The 15,669-nt window shown below is 50.8% G+C and overlaps 1 protein-coding gene across 1 annotated transcript in view; it reads right to left on the bottom strand.

Annotated features, from left to right (window-relative positions):
• EPHA10 (EPH receptor A10) overlaps positions 1-15,669 on the bottom strand; it is a gene marked incomplete at both ends in the record, with an annotated part of 29,955 nt that overhangs the window by 6,574 nt on the left and 7,712 nt on the right. Inside the window, 6 exons of the mRNA XM_079545987.1 lie at positions 452-507; positions 799-907; positions 1,960-2,122; positions 3,672-3,793; positions 9,018-9,356; positions 9,886-10,041. Coding sequence (XP_079402113.1) covers positions 452-507; positions 799-907; positions 1,960-2,122; positions 3,672-3,793; positions 9,018-9,356; positions 9,886-10,041 — 945 coding nt within the window. The remainder of the gene's footprint in view (positions 1-451; positions 508-798; positions 908-1,959; positions 2,123-3,671; positions 3,794-9,017; positions 9,357-9,885; positions 10,042-15,669) is intronic.

Here is a 15,669-nt window from a genome sequence, read left to right as displayed (position 1 = left end):
GCACGTGGGCACCTGAAATGCTCCAGGGAGCAGAAGAGCCCGTGTGTGCTGAGCAGGCATCGAAGAAATCCATTCCAACGTTGGAATTTCCTCATCTGTAAAATGACTGCTGCTCAGTCACCAGGAAGAGCCCCAGAAAACAGCGCTGCGTTCTCCAGCAGCCATTTATGAAAAAAGCTGATGGAATAATTCATGTGACCCAGGGATTGCCAAGAGCATCCCCGCCCCCTGGGCACACCACTGCCCTGCTAGAGGGTGGGAGCTGCTGAGCCCACTGCCCACAGAGAGCATCGCTGTGCTCAGCCCTGCGCTGGGTAATGTGAGTGGGAACACTTAACATCAAAGGGGTCAGGGCTGCGTGGTGGAGAGTTAGGTTATTAATAGCAATTAATTGCAGTAAATATGGGGACCCCACTGGCCATACCAACCATGCTGACCAGACTGCACTTACAGTGGAAGTAAAGCTCCTCGTCTCCATCCTGGCTGGCTTTGCTGTACCCACACTGCCTGCAATGAGAATTAGGATACGTGTCATTGCCTGGGGCAGCCTCCCATGGGGCACAAAAGTCAACAGAGCCCAGTGCCCATGCTTAGAGCCAGTGCTGCCCGGAGAGCTGTAGGTGCCCCATCCCTAGAGGTGCCCAAGGCCATGGATGGAGCCCTGAGCAGCCTAAGCTGGTGGGGGCAGCCAGCCCAAGGCAAGAGGGTTGGAACTGGATGACTTTAAGGTTGCTTCCAACCTAAGCCATTCTATGAGCCTGTTGCTCAAGGAACAGCTTTGGACAGGAACCCACTCACCTCCTCCAGACCATCATGCCGACCACCATGGACACCAGCACCGTCAGCCCTGCGATGGCCACCACTATGATGATAAGGACAGGATTCTGCTCATTTGAGGCCACTGTCACTGCCAGGAGGGAAGCAGAGCCATCAGCATCACGCCTAGGGCACGTCCCATGTCCCACACCTCTCTGTGCCAGCCTGTGTCCTCCAGTAAGGCTGGGGATGACACGTCTGCAGTGCCAGGCTGCTTCTCCCCATCGTCCCAACAATTCACACCCTGGGTCAGGACACCACTTAATACTGAGCAAAGGATCCAGCTTAGTAAGGGGGAGGGGGAGAACAACAGTTTAAAATTGATGGCTATCCCACTGTTTTCCATTCATCCTTCCCCCTTCCTGCTTTTGCAAACAGGGGTATTAGAAAGCTACATTCTATATGAAATTTTCATTGGCTTCAATTCATTCCAAAAATGTCTTCTGTGTGGTAAATGGATGCAATTTAAAGCCCTGTTAAACACAATCTGTGCGAGTCGTACTGAGCCAGCCATCTCAGGGCTTTCATTTCCAGCCAGGGTGGGTTATTAAACTGAAACCCTACCATCTCTCCAAGCCCACTTTTAGTCAGTGAAATAAGATGCTTCTGGACTATAGTTATGAATGGAAACTGTGAAAAGTAAAACCCAGCAAATAACACCGATGCTGGCTGACTCAATCCAGCCACAGGATGGAGAAGTGCCTGAGAGCCAGGGGGCAGCACGTGGAGGCAGATGCCCCACGTGTTGGGCAGGCACCCAGGGCCAGAGCTGTCTCTGAACTGCTCCTGTCCCCTGAGGCAGCTGCCCCTACAGATCATTGCCCCCACTGCCACGACACCATGCTCCCTTCTAGTGTTTGTTTGCAATTGTCTTGCAAACAGGACAATGCAATTAAAAATAAGCCTGGAACAGGCTGCCCAGAGAAGCTGTGGCTGCTCCGTCCCTGGAGGTGTTCAAGGCCAGGTTGGATGAGATCCTGGGCAGCCTGGTCTGGTATTAAATGTGGATGTTGGAGGCCCTGCATGCAGCAGGGGGTCGGAGCTTCATGGTCCTCAAAAGTCCCTTCCAACTCAAGCCATTCTATGGTTCTAAGTCCTGGGAAGAACCTGCTCTGAGATTCAGCCTTCACATGCAAGACTCACACTCAGCCAATGTCTCCACTTCAATGCTGGGGCTGTAGTTGCCGTAGTCCTGCGAGGAAGATGTCCGGATTTGGAAAATATAGAGGGTGCCAGGCTTCAGGTTATTGACTGTCACGGCTGTTGAGGTGGTTTTCACAGTTGAGTAACTTCGATCTCTTTGATCCTGTGAATTAAAGAGTTGCTTGGGGTCAAAAGGGACCAACGGCTGCACCACAGAGTCCCACTGTCACAGCCGTGCTCCCACCCTCCCATCAGCTCTCACCAGCACAACCCAGCAAACAGGCAGCCTTCACCAAAAAGGCAACTCTTACCTGATCTTCTGGCCATTGAAATTACACGGATAGGTCACATGAAATGGCAGCTAGAATCAGACAAGGCGCTATGGGGACAGGCAGAGGGCAGAGGGGTGGGGAGGACCCCAGCATGGCTCCTGGGGATTCTATCCACCTGCCCAACAACATGCAGATTCCTCTGTGTGACAAAGGGAGGTGGCATCAGGCACAGCACCCACGACTCAGCGTGCATTCAGGGCTGGGGATGGCACCACCAAAAGGATTTTCTGCTGGATGCACTCCTCGCCTTGCATCTCCATCACTAAAGTATGGCTTTAAAAGTGCAGATTAGGAACCAAGTTGATTTTCCTGTCAGCATCAAGAGCCTCATTCCAGCGAGTAATTGCTAAAATACAGTTTAAATTCTCCACCCAAGCAGGATGTCTCCTCGTTGCACGTACCCTGAGTATCTTGTTGCTGCAGCCCATTTGCAAAGGAATTACCGTATTACTCTCAGCATCCGCCCTCCCCCACAGATTCCTCCTTTCAAATCTATCAGATGCTGAAAATCACATTAATATGAATCAGCTTCAAGGTAGCTTGTTTCTAAATACAGAATGCCAACGTGTCACCTGCACAGTTTGCTTGACACGCAATCAGTTTCGTAACGAGCCTGAGCACACGCAGATAAGGTAATTTGCGGAACTGTGTCATAAAATGCATTTATTTTGATTTAGAGCTTTGTCTCTGCTCTCTGCCCACTGGTATCTCTTCTAAAATTCTCATCCCGCTGTGTCTGTCAAGTAACAGCTATTTTTTGAATTAAGAGGCTGTCATAGAAATGTTTGCTGGTGGGCCTTCCAGCGTGCAAGGCCACTCACGGCTTACTGAAGTCTGGGGCGTGTGGCACTTGATCCTAAACCAAAGACCACTGGTCCAAAACTTCCCAAAAGAGCAGGCAATGAACGTAGGTGTCACCTCTCCACAGCTCAGGAAGCACTACATGGTTTATAGTTCCTGTCTAGCTGGGTGATGGCAAGCACCCAAAGCTCAGATTTCTATTCTTGATAAAAAATCCATCCAAAGAATGAATGAATGCAAGTTATTGGCTTTACTCTTCTTCCCAGGGAGATGTCAACATTAGGACTGGAAGAAATCTAGCTGAACAGATGGGAACAAAAAAAAAAAAACACCAAAAAACCACCCTAATTAAAATAAACCCTCCAAACAACCCAAATTTCCAAAAACTTACATAAGCAGATTTCATAAGGCTGGTGGAGAGGAAAAGCCTTTACAAGCACCCACTGGAAGCGCTTCTGCCAGTCCCAGGTGCCAGTAAAACCCTCAGCATGCATTCACATCCCTTACTGTCCACCACTGAGCCACGGGGTGCTGAGGAACAGAGCCTCACGGGTGCTGGTTCCATCCCCAGAGCCATACCTTCTCGTAGTACTTGACCTCGTACTCGGTGCTGTTGGTTGGGAAGCCTGGCTCCTGCCACGACAAGGAGATGCTCTTCTGCTCGACTTTATCGGTGCGGATGTCAGTGACAGGAGTTGGCACTGGAAGGGCAGAGGGGAAAGCAGGGGGTGATGGCTGATGCAGAGCATCCCTCTAAGCCCCCAGCAGCCACCCCACAGCAGAGCCTGCCCGCCTGGGGACCCTGCCAGCAAGTCTGGGGCACTGCAGTTACCAACAGCCACATTAATAGCTAGGAGAGCATGAGTTAGAGGGGGTTTTACCACTGTCCTCACATTCGTGGTCACTTTGTTTCTGCTTTTGTCCTCTGATGCCAAAGTAAAAGCTTTTAATAATCTGAATGGCTGAAGAGCATTCATCTTGTGCAGTTTGTGGTTTCCTCTCTCTGAATCAGGACTGAAACAGGGCAAACTCCAAGCTGGTGATCATCCAAAATACAACTGCTTTGTGATCTGGTCAGCTAGCAAGGCTCTGTCCTAAAAGAAGCAAAAAGCCCTGATTGCACCCTCTGCCACAGTGCTGCGGGTGTCAGGTGCTCTGTGCCTGCTGCTAACGGTGTGTGGGAGCTGCAGGACACTTTGAGACCCCCAGCACTGCCCCACTCACAATCCCATCCCATCCCAACACTGGGAATCGGGCAGAGCTGCCCTCCCTGCCTGCTGCCAGCACTTGAGCTGTGCTCCAGAAGCTGCCTGGTTATTTCTGCTCAGCACACACTGCATGCTGCATCGTCCTCCTTGGCATTTCTGCTCCTGGTTAGCTCACCTCCCTGTGCAGGCAGCTCCTGCTTTCACCATGCCATATCCTGCCCAGAATAGCTGCAGCTCATCCCAATGCCCAGACTAGCAAACATACTGCAGGTTCTCCAGCAGCTCCAGCTGCATCACAGGAGCTCACCAAGGAAGCAATGCTCCCCCTGAGTCAGGAGCAGCACTGCTATGATGCTCAGCCCAAGGCAGCGCCCACCACTCACTGGGCAGCAGCAGGGAGGAGGTGGGAGATGCTGTGACAGCAGTGGCTCTGATGCTCTTTAAGACAGACAAGAAATGTTCTAGTAGGGAAAACATAATGTGAAAAATGCTTCTGTTGGATCTCCTCATTCTGGATTGATCAGAAAGCCCAACCTCCCCAGGCCAAGGATCACACCACAGCAAAGGGTCTGCAGCAATTAATCCAACACCTGCACACGGCAGCACAGGGAAAGCTGTGCAGGGAATTGGCTGCTCTCAGCCCATGCTGCTTCTCCATCAAACCAGGACACGCGCTGAGCCCTGACTGCTCCACCAGGACTCCTGCAGAGAGGAACAAGTCCCTGGAAAGTAAACTTAAGTATCTGTGAAATTTTGTATTTATGACTTAGCTCATTAATCTCCACTGCAGAAGAACGTCCTGCTGATGTTTTATTCATGATGATTTGTTCCTTGATTCCAAGTCCTCTCAGCTTCTTCTGAGAGCACGAGGATGCAGAATACAGCTGGGCGCTCCGAGGGCATCAGGCTCAGCCCTTGCACACTGCTTACCCCCCACTGCCTAAACATGGGTTGATATTTTAAGGAATAACCCTCTGTGTCCACACACACTGGCCCCAGAGCCGACCTTTAAGGGCATATCAAATTGTTCATGCATAAAGAAGGAGGAGCACAAAGCAAGACAAGAAGTTTGGCAGCAGCCCTGCCGGTGCACGCTCCCAAAGCCAGCCTGGGCTTTGCTCCTGTAAAGGGAGCTAAGTGCCCCTTGCTGTGCTATATGATCCCCATCAATAAGATATCACACAGATGTCTGCCTGTATCTCTGAACCCAGCAAACAGACTGAGAAAACATGAACAAGCTTCTCCTGACTGTTAACAGAGCCATCAGGAGAAATCATGCCCACCGAGAGCCTCACTGGAGAGCAGCACACGTGGAACATGCCAGCAAAGTGAGCACCAGCCTTCACCATGCTTAAAAGGGATTAAAGAAAATCACACAGACTATAAAGCATTTCACACTGTGGGAAAAGAAAAACAATAAATAAATAACACAACTATGTTTCCCATCAATATTTTAAGCTTCCCTAATGTTGTCTCTATTCTGAAAAAGCAAACTTTAAATTATTCAGCGCTCTGCCTGGTTTTATAAACTCCACTCCATTGCATGTGGGTGTGCTCCTCTCCAGTAACTGGTGGGGCAGCAGTGATGGCACAAAGGTGCTGTGCCCTGAGCACCCCAGGTTTCTAAGCAGGCATCCAGAGGGGATGTGGATGCTCTGAGGACAGATGGACGATGGGTTTGCAGCCCATTGACTGATATTAGTATTAAGAAATGAGCTTGAATTCTTCAATTTAAGTGTCCATTCTGTACCCATTAATTACACAGTAATTCAGTATCGCTCCCTGCGAGCAGCAGACAGCAGGCAGATCGGGCTCAGGAGATGAGTGCTGCCAAACCTACAGCTGCAGCACGGGTGAAGGTGATGCCCAGAGTCAGAGACAGTGAGGAGAGATGGAGTCAGAGCACAGGAGTGGGAGATCTCCACCTGGGCAGAGCTCGAGGTGCACAGAGACGCAGGGAGATGCTACAGCTGACAGAGAGCAGCTCTGCTCTGCTGCAAATCACTTTTCTTCTCCACCCCACGATGCAATCAGTCACCCCAGGGCCCTGATTAGTGCAATCAGCTGCTGTGATAGAGCCAAGACAAAGCCCAACCGACTGCAGGGTCACTCAGCAGAGCAGAAGCAGCAATTTGCACCTGTTAATTCCTGTGAACTGGCAGCACAAGCTGTAGATCCAGCATCTGAGGTGCCTGGGTAGTTGGAACAGCCTAAGCACAGGGCAAAGCACTGAGAGTCTCACGGAGCAGGGAGCTTCCAAAGCAGCCCATACTCAAGCTGCTGCAAGGCTCCAATGCCACCATTGCAGGCAGCAAAGTGGGGGGAAGCCAAAGGAGCAGCAGCAATGTGCACACAGAGCAGCTGCTTCAAAGCACCTCATTCAGCAAAAAGCACTTCCCAGTCTCAGAGAGCAGAATGCATTCCGGCACTGGCTGCATTATTAATCTGCAACAGATTTAAAAGCCCTTTAAGACAGGAGCTGATCCCTGCCAGGAATACAAATGACATTGTCCCACGCTGTACATTTACATAGCTGATGTTGATCTGCTCCTGCAGGTAAACAGCTCCGTTCTCTCCTCAAACACTTTTGTTTAGTCCCATGCTGGGGCCAGATTAGAAAAAACACGGTATTAATTTTGCCTCCTGCAGACTAAACAGCATCTTCTCTTTTTCCTCACAAATACAATGAGCAACTGCTAATTCCCTCTTGTGAATGCTGAAGGGGAAGGGTAGCGTGAAAGATGCACTTAGAGCTATATTTAGAGGAGCTGGGATCTGACAGCTAAATAGGGTCTTGTTTCTTTGTTTAATTTTTCCTCTGAATCTGCATATCTCCAGCCAGAGCTTTCCTGATGCTGCCAAAGACATCCCCAAGACCATCATATCGCAGCCATGAAAGGAGCTGCCTCTGCTCCAGGCATCCCTGAGGCCTTGCTCTCTGCTTATCTCTGGCCCCGCTCAGCACTTTAGTGATGGATTTGAACAAAGGGTCCCCAGCACACGGGGAGCAGCTCCAGCCTGGGCAGGGACACCTTCAGAAGCAAAACACTCGAGGGTTTCAAGCAGTTTCCTAAACCTCAGCTGCTGAGCTAAATCTGTGCCACCATCTGCATCCGGAGGCTTGACAGCTCGACAAGAGACATTGATTTTGAGCAGATTACAAGATTAATTATGCCGTATTCTTTATGCATACTTCAATTCCTTCAGGAATACACAGCGTGGAGTAAGGGGGTGAGATTCCCACTTACCCAGATAAAAACTTGCATCGAACAGACTTACAGATTTGGCACAGGCTGGCACCATGGACTTGTTGCCGTGTTCCCTTTGGAGCACAGGGACCTTTTGCCTCAGGCTCTGCCCCACCACCCACATGGGAACCTCTGCAGTGACCTCTCATTATCAGCTATAATTAAGCTCCCATCGTCCCCAGCATATGCACTGCTGGCTCAGGACTAACCTGAGCTTTGGGACGGCTCTTCCCAGCCCTAAATTCTTCCCTGAACAGCCATGGCCCTAATGTGGAGTGACACCTCTGCTAAGGGTGGTCTGTGGCACAGCATCCACTGAGCGGATTCACAGAAATTGGGATAGGAGAGAGAGCAACAACACAGGCAAAACCATTTGATCAAGTGGTGGGAAAATTATTTATAACAAGATCAAAGTTTAATCCTTTCTGATGAAATTGTTGGCCAATTCCTGCCAAGAGGTATGTGAGGATCATCTGTCTCCATTAACCGTGGCTTGGCAAAGGGCTTTCATGCAAATTAATAACGTAGCCACAGAGGAGCAGACAAGGACACAACAAGGCAGTGCTGCACAGCCCCAGGACCACAACAGCAGCTTCCCCTCGTGCTAAGGGAACTCAAACCTAGAGCAGAGATGTTAGAATGGGTCCAGAGGGGACCGTGAGGATGCTCAGAGGGTTGAGAGCTGTCGTGCCCCATCCCTGCAGGTGCCTCTAATGCTATAATGGGATGGTAATAGCAGGGTGGCAAAGTCTTTGACTACGGTAAACAAGAATGAGGCCAAATGCAGCAGCCATGGGTGCAGAAATGAAAGAAAAGAGCTGCTTATCTTTGGAAGGCCTCAGGTAGGCAAGGATCTCCAGCAATAGATACCCTCACCTCCACTGCCAATCCCTAAGTGAGTTCTGGGAAGGGGCAGATCCTGGCTCCACCCCTTCAATCATTCAGCTGCACTGCATGCACCTGAGCTCCCCTGGGCTGGCCCTGCCTTCTCACCAGGTGCTCCATCACTGTTTCAGGTTGTGACTTAGCATTTCCACTACAGTGCCCAAGGCCACAGATGGGACCCTGAGGGGTCAGCCAGCCCAGGGCAGTGCTTGGAACTAGACAGGCTTTAAGGTCCCTTCCAACACAAGCCATACTGTGAATGTATTCTATGATTCTATTATACAATAAAGTAGATAATTACAGTCAAAAATCTTGCTGTGGACCAGCACAGAGAAGAGATAAAATAATTTTGGCTTCCAAAGGATAACCAATATTCAAAGAGTCCTTTTATAAGTGGCACATCTCTTTGAATATGCTTCCCATGAGCTGCAAACCCAACCTACAGCTGCTCGAAGGAGTTGTGACTCCCAGCCCAGGTTGTCCCCAGCCACTCCCCAGAGTGCCTTTGGGATCAAGGAGAGCAGCAGGTGCCACAAACAAGCCAGGAACCCGCAGCACACGTCACATCCCCACCCCACCAGTACCTGCAAGCCCAGTGGAGACGTTGACCTCAGCGTAGGGCTGTCCTGCCAGCGGGCTGCCAGCCGAGACGCCATTGAGGGCCACCACGCGGATGGTGTAGTTGGCATGGGGCAGCAGGTTGACCAGCGTAACGGTGCGCTCCACCAGTCCCGTCTGCTGCGGCACGAAGCCCACACCATTGCCACACTGCTCACAGCCACCCCTCGGCGCCGGGCAATGGCTGCACCACAGGCTGTAGGTCAGGTCGCTGCGGCCGCCCGCGTCGGCAGGAGCGCTCCAACGCAGCACCAGCGAGGAACGCCGCAGGCTGTACACCAGGTCCCTTGGGGCAGATGGGGGGCCTAGGAGGAGAAGGGTAGCCATGTGCCTGAGGTTGCTCAGGGCTCCCATTGGTAGGGCTTGGGGACGCAGGTGGTGACGGAACAAGGCCTGGGTTCAGGCAGCTGCCCCACGGCAGCTCACAGGATGGGAATGCAGGACATAGGACTGCACAGTGGGCTTCTCTTTGGAGAAGCCTCCCACTCGCATCCAGCCACAGCTCACACAAGGTGTGAGGAGCACCCACAGCACCTCTCCCTGCCATCCAACCCATGCCTGAGCTTCTCAGTGCCAAGCAGGCACTTCTACCCCATCCATCACTGAAGGAGCTGAGGTCCAATCCAATTAACTAGAGGCCAACTAATTAAAATCTGCAAACTACATTGAACAACTAACCGCCCTCGTTTTTTTTTTTACCAGTGAATGCCTGCATGCCTGACCACATGTGGGATGTATTGAACCCCACACCCCCATGGAACAAGGAGAGCCCATCGCCCTCCCCAGGCCCAGCCCTCCTTGGTGCTACAAAGCTGCAGTTTCAGTGAGACATACGTGTGCAGGAGGCAGACAGAGGGTCTGATGGGGACCTGGAGTAGTTCTTCTGGCAGGAGCAGAAGGTGGAGGCTTCCTCATGTGTGAAGCTGTGCTCAGGGCAAGGAGAGCAGAGAGGGAGGCGGAGGGAGAGCTTGTAAAATCCTGGAAGGCATGCTGGAAAGAGAAAAAGGGAGTTATTGAAAGAACAGCACAAACAGAACAGGGCCACAGCTGGTGACTGCACCATCCTGCTCCCTGGGCTTCTTCTGCCTGTTGCTGGCCAGAGGACATCACCCTCCAAGCTCCTTGCTGGGATCCTGGCACCAAGGGAGATGTCCATTTGGTTTGACCCAGAATGGACATTTTGATGCTGTCACTTGGTGCTGGTCCCCCCAGGGCTGTGGGACCCTTACTGTGGGCTATGGAGGCACTGAAAGAATGATGGCTATTGGCAGGACATCAGCCAGAGTGATGCTGGAAGCTATAGAGGGATTTGGAGGAGGAGGTGGCTGCAGAAAAATATGGGATACAGAAAACACACAGTTTAGTGGTCAGTGCCAGGTGAGCAGAGCAAAAGGAAGTGGGAGTCACAGCAAGACTTAGCACCAACCCAAAAAGGGCAGATCAAGAAGCTGGAGAACTCATTGGCTACCAGAGCTACAAAGCTGTGCACGAGGCCACGTGCTGGCAGCCGTGGTGCCATCACTGCAGATTGACAGCAGTCACTGCAGCCACTGGGGTATGTACTGAAGTCAAACAGCAGCAGCAGCAATTTACTTTTACAGGCCATACACACACGCTGCCTTTACCCTTTGGAAAGCGTCTTTGATATTCAAACAAGAAAGTGGTTCATCTGCTGGTCGAGGAATTGCTTGATCCTGACCACAGTCTGCACAGTGCACAACCTACCAACCCCAGCAGGACACCTAGGAGCTACTTCTGCATGAAAGACACATTACTTCACAAGAAACAACAACAAAAAAAACAGGCTGTAAAACCCCACAGAGCAGTTCACAATAGCTTCACTTTAGCCCTAAAACAACATCTGAAAAAGCAGCAGCCTGCAAACAAATACATTCTGCTTGGCTTCATCTTCTTGATGTGGGGCTGCTGCCTGCTGCCCCTCCATCAGCTCCCTGAGCATGCAGCCTTGTGAAGTCCCCACACAAACAGCTCCCCAAGCACAGTCCCCTCTCTCATCACTTTTAAGGAGCTGGCTGCTGAGACTGTTCCTTTTAATGAAGATTATTCCAGTGCACTTCGGTTCATTACTTTTTCTCATGACACAAAACTGGCAGCTCTGGCTGTGATCTGAGGACAAAGCACCAGGCACAGCACCGGGGCAGAGAAGACTTGCATGGGATGCTGAAAACGGGTGAATGTTTACAGGGGACATTATTTCACTGCTGTTAAATAAATCCATCTTGCTGTGATTGCATCTTGCTGTAGGTGGGATTGCTTTGTCCCAGCACACAGACAGCCAGCTGCGGGCAGAGCAGCAGCACAGGGAGATTTCTGCTTTCTCTTATGTCACAAAAGCAGCCTTTCAAGAGTCACCTGAAAGCTTTGCTCCTTTCCACACAAGGTCTCTGTCACACAGTGCAAGCAGATAGAAAGCAGAAGGTTTGGCCACCCCAAGCCTATTCCAGTTGTTCCCAAGCAAGGGGTCTCCTGGTATCTGGAATGAAAATCAGCATTTGCCAATCATAGAATGGCTTGGGTTGGAAGGGACCCCAAGGATCATTAAGTTCCAGCCCCCTGCCATAGGCGGAGCCACCAACCTCCAGATCTGATACTGGACCAGGCTGCCCATGGCCCCATCCATCCTGAACACCTCCTGGGGTGGAGAACCCACAGTCTCTCTGGGCAGGACTCAATGTTGCTTTTCTATACTAAAGATGAAAACCGGTAAAAATGGAGAATCAGAAAAGAAAAGCCCTTAAAACCAGTGGGACTGGACAGTCTGCAGCTTTGCCTTTTTCTCTCCCAGTTCCCAGCACACCTCCAGGACCAGATAACGCTGACCTTTCAAAGCACAGGCTTGGCACACAAACAGAGAAGCAGCAGAGAGGCAGTGTGCAACACACAGTAAATGCCTTCCCCTACTTCAGGCACTGGATAACACACACACAAACACACACACAAAAACAGTGGGTGTTCAAACTACCTCCAAAACTTCCAGCCTCCCCTTTGTATTTGAGAAGCCAAAGCAAGCCTACTGTTACACCAATACGTGTGGCAATGCATTCAGCTCGCATTTCCTTTTGTACTGCCCACAGTACAGGGCAGCAGGACTGCCATTCGCACGCAGTGCTTGCAGGCACATCCTAAGCTCCCAGGGGCTCCTCTCCTGCTCAGCCATCCCAGCCCAGAGCACGGCATGTCCTGCTCTGCAGGGAGCAGCTTCTCATTACAGCATCAAAGCTCCAACCCTGGCACCGGGTTCCTGCTCGTAGCCTCTGTCAGGCAGAACAGAAAAATCAATCTTGTTTACAAACTTGATGGGACTCGAGCAGTAAAACCAAGGAATATACTGCTGTCATCCCCCGGAGCTAAAGGCAAGCCCAGCAGTCACATAAATTTGACATCTCATGGTAGGAAATTGAGCGTTTTCAATTAGAAGCATCTTTCAGGCAGTTCCTCCCCGTCTCTAATAGCTAGGAGAAGGAAGTTGACAAAACAACATTTAGACATGGCCTAATCCTTCACTGAAATCACAGCCAATAATAGGAGTGCTGCAGCCTCCTGGCTTTCTACACGTTGTTGTTTTTAACTCTGTCCCCTGGTTGTCCTATTCTGATGCTCCAGAAGGAGTGCAGAAGCACCCCACAACATCTGATGCATCACAGATGCATCTCAGTTTCTGAGACAAACTCCCCCTCTCTCCACCTCATCCCACAAGCATTTTCCTTGGTCCCCAGTTAGTTTACAGGCAATTCTGTTACTTTGCAGTGCTCATTTTTGCAGAGGGTACGTGGCAGCTCTCCAGCAATCAGGCCATCCACTTACAGAATGAAATTCTCTGTTTGGTACACAATTGCCTCTCCGGTACCACAACTGAATTATTAAATAATGGAATCCAATAATCCCTCATCCTGGAGGAGGAGCAGCTGGGTGGGCCAGACAAATTCATCGCCTCTCTGTGTTTCCATCACTGGTGCCCACGTGAGATGCTCCCCGTGCCCCCCATTCGCTCCTCCAAGAGGGCACACTCCCTCCTTGTCACCACACTGCATTGCCAGCAGCAGAACCCCATGGGTTTCTCACTCAGACACATCTGCTGCCACTGTTGGACGTGAACAGGTGACTTCAGAGAGCAAAAAGCAGCATCCTCTCCCACACACAGTCTTAGCCCTAGGTAGATTGGAGCAATTAAGGATGCAGAGAGGCACAAAAAAGGCCTGGTTTCTGATTAAGCCATCACAGGACAGCTTTAATTCCCCCTCCCCAGCAGGATCCAGCTTGCAGCACCTCACTGCTGCCACTGCTCCTCCTGCTGCAGCCCAGGCTCTGCCCCACACCCCCAGGGACTGCAGAAGCCTCTCTGTCACCAGCACGGATCTCAGCATTCCACAGGCAGCAGCAAGCTGGGCATAGATGTTTCACCTTAAAAAATAGCAAGGGATCCCTGGCTGAAACCCTGATTTATCAGCTGTGGGGCATCAGCATCCGAGCAGCTTTATCTTGTTAACTGATGAGCAGTGATTAAAGGCGACTCGCTAAGTGCACCAAGCAGGACAACTGACTGCAGCTCTGCAGCTGATTGCATTTCTTTTCAAGTGAAGCATGGCCAGGGTTTTGCATGCAGCAGTAAAATGAAGTTATTAATCACCCCAGCTCTATTTACCAGCTGGCTGGTAGCCTGGGTGATGTTGACATCCATCGCTGCAACAGCTGATTACCTCAAACAATTCACTTAACCTTTGTTTTCTTTTTGAAGCATGGGAATGTTGTCCACACTCAAGCAGGGAAGATGGGACAGGTGGGTTTGAACAGACAAATCCAGGTTAGGAGATGTTCGCTGACACTGCCCCGGCCACTCAGCAGGGCCTGAGGAATCCAAAAATCCATTTCCTGCAGCTTATCGGTGCCTAATTAAACAGCGCTCATCATTTTGCAGAGAGGATGGGGCTGAGACCTTAGCAAATACCGAAGCTTAGCATAAAATATTGAGAGGATGAGCACAGATGGAAGATTAAATACGAGGTGGAAATTGCACTGTATCGCGGATTTAGGACTAAAGCTACTTAACCCACACAGCTTCCAGGTAGCATCAATACAGAAATCAGACAGAGCCCATCAAACACCTCCTGCCTGCCTCCACCACTGGGAAACACATGTGCACACGTGTGCCCGTGGCTTCGCCTCTCCAATCACACTGAGCTGTGCCAGACCACAAGGAAAGTTCCTTTGCAGTCCAGCAGCATGTTTCTGCCCCCCACCTGAAAGCTTTTGATGAGTTCTACCTTTTGGTTTTCCTACCCAACTGTCTCACGCCAGCTTGCTGATTCACACACCTCACAGATCTCTGAGAACAAAGGGAAAACAGGGGGGACGTTGCATGCACGAGCACTGCTGAACTTATTCATGCTGCTGAATTCCTGCAGACAGCGGAAGAGCCGTGCGCTTGCCAGCAGGAATCAATAACGCCTGCAGATTCACCCAAAACGCCTATACAGTCATTTGTAATTAACACTACAACTCGGTTGTCTTCCAAAATCAATTCCTTTCCTTTTTTTTTTTTTTTTCCCTTCTTTTTTTTTATTTTTTGGTCATGAAATTGTATTTGACAAAGTCCACTCTCTTTTAATGCGCGTTAATTTTCTCTGCTGCAACTGCCAACCGGAGGGGCTGTGTGTGGATCACAGCATTGGGCTCCTCTGCGTCCCCTGTTCCCTGCAGACCTTCACCAGGATCCAAGCAGACATCGTTTCCAGGAGCACCAGGAAGAAGCACATCCGTCCCTGTGCCTAAAGCATATCAAGGTGTGAAGGAGCCCTTCTGAGCACCGCGAGCCCCCTGCTCCCAGCACAGGTCATCGGCCCTGCCTGCACATCAGTCCCTGCTGCCTCACTTTCTGTTATCAGCAGTGGGATAAAACACAGAACTGCCCACACTGCTGTCTCTCACAGCAGCTACAGTGATGCTGACCCCTCGGACCAGGTGTGCACATCCAGCTTCCATCCATCCTAATGCCATTATCAAGCCAATGGTTATTACATCCTAAACATTTCAATGAAACGCTGGTGGAAATGCACTTGGTGTCAGCAGTTCCCATACCCACGGCTGACCTCAGGGTCTCACACCAGCCTCCCAGTTCTAAAGAAGGAGCGCAGAGAACCTTCTTCAGGAGGGCGAAGGGACAGCAGGCAGCAGCCTGAGCTCAGCCTCCACAGAGCTGAGTTTTCTGCTCATGTAAGCACATCATTTCTCCTGTTTTCTTTATCAGATGATCTATCTGTGTGGGCAGGGTGGGTGCAAGACGTGGGATGATGCCTGCCTGCACCCTGCCTGCCCCAGGGAGCCTCTGGCTGCTGTGACATCTGGCAGCAGATCTCCAAAAAGGGAACCCTAAAACCCTCATGTTTTGCCAGAAGAAGGAAATGGGGCCCCAGCAGAGCAGGGCTGCTCAGCTTGGAAGAGATTCCCAAAAAGACACAGTGCTGAACTCCATCCCATCACTAAAAGCGTGGAGAAGAGAGCATTGTCACTTGTCATTTCACAACACACAAGGCTGCGGGTGCAGCTAATGAAATTATCAAGCAGCAGGCTTAAAGCAAACAAACAAAAATATTCTCTTCA

The sequence above is a fragment of the Tetrao urogallus genome (assembly GCF_951394365.1).
Source record: "Tetrao urogallus genome assembly, chromosome: 23".
Taxonomy (NCBI): domain Eukaryota; kingdom Metazoa; phylum Chordata; class Aves; order Galliformes; family Phasianidae; genus Tetrao; species Tetrao urogallus.
The sequence above is the reverse complement of the archived record's forward strand: the minus strand, read 5'-3'. Positions and strand labels throughout refer to the sequence as shown.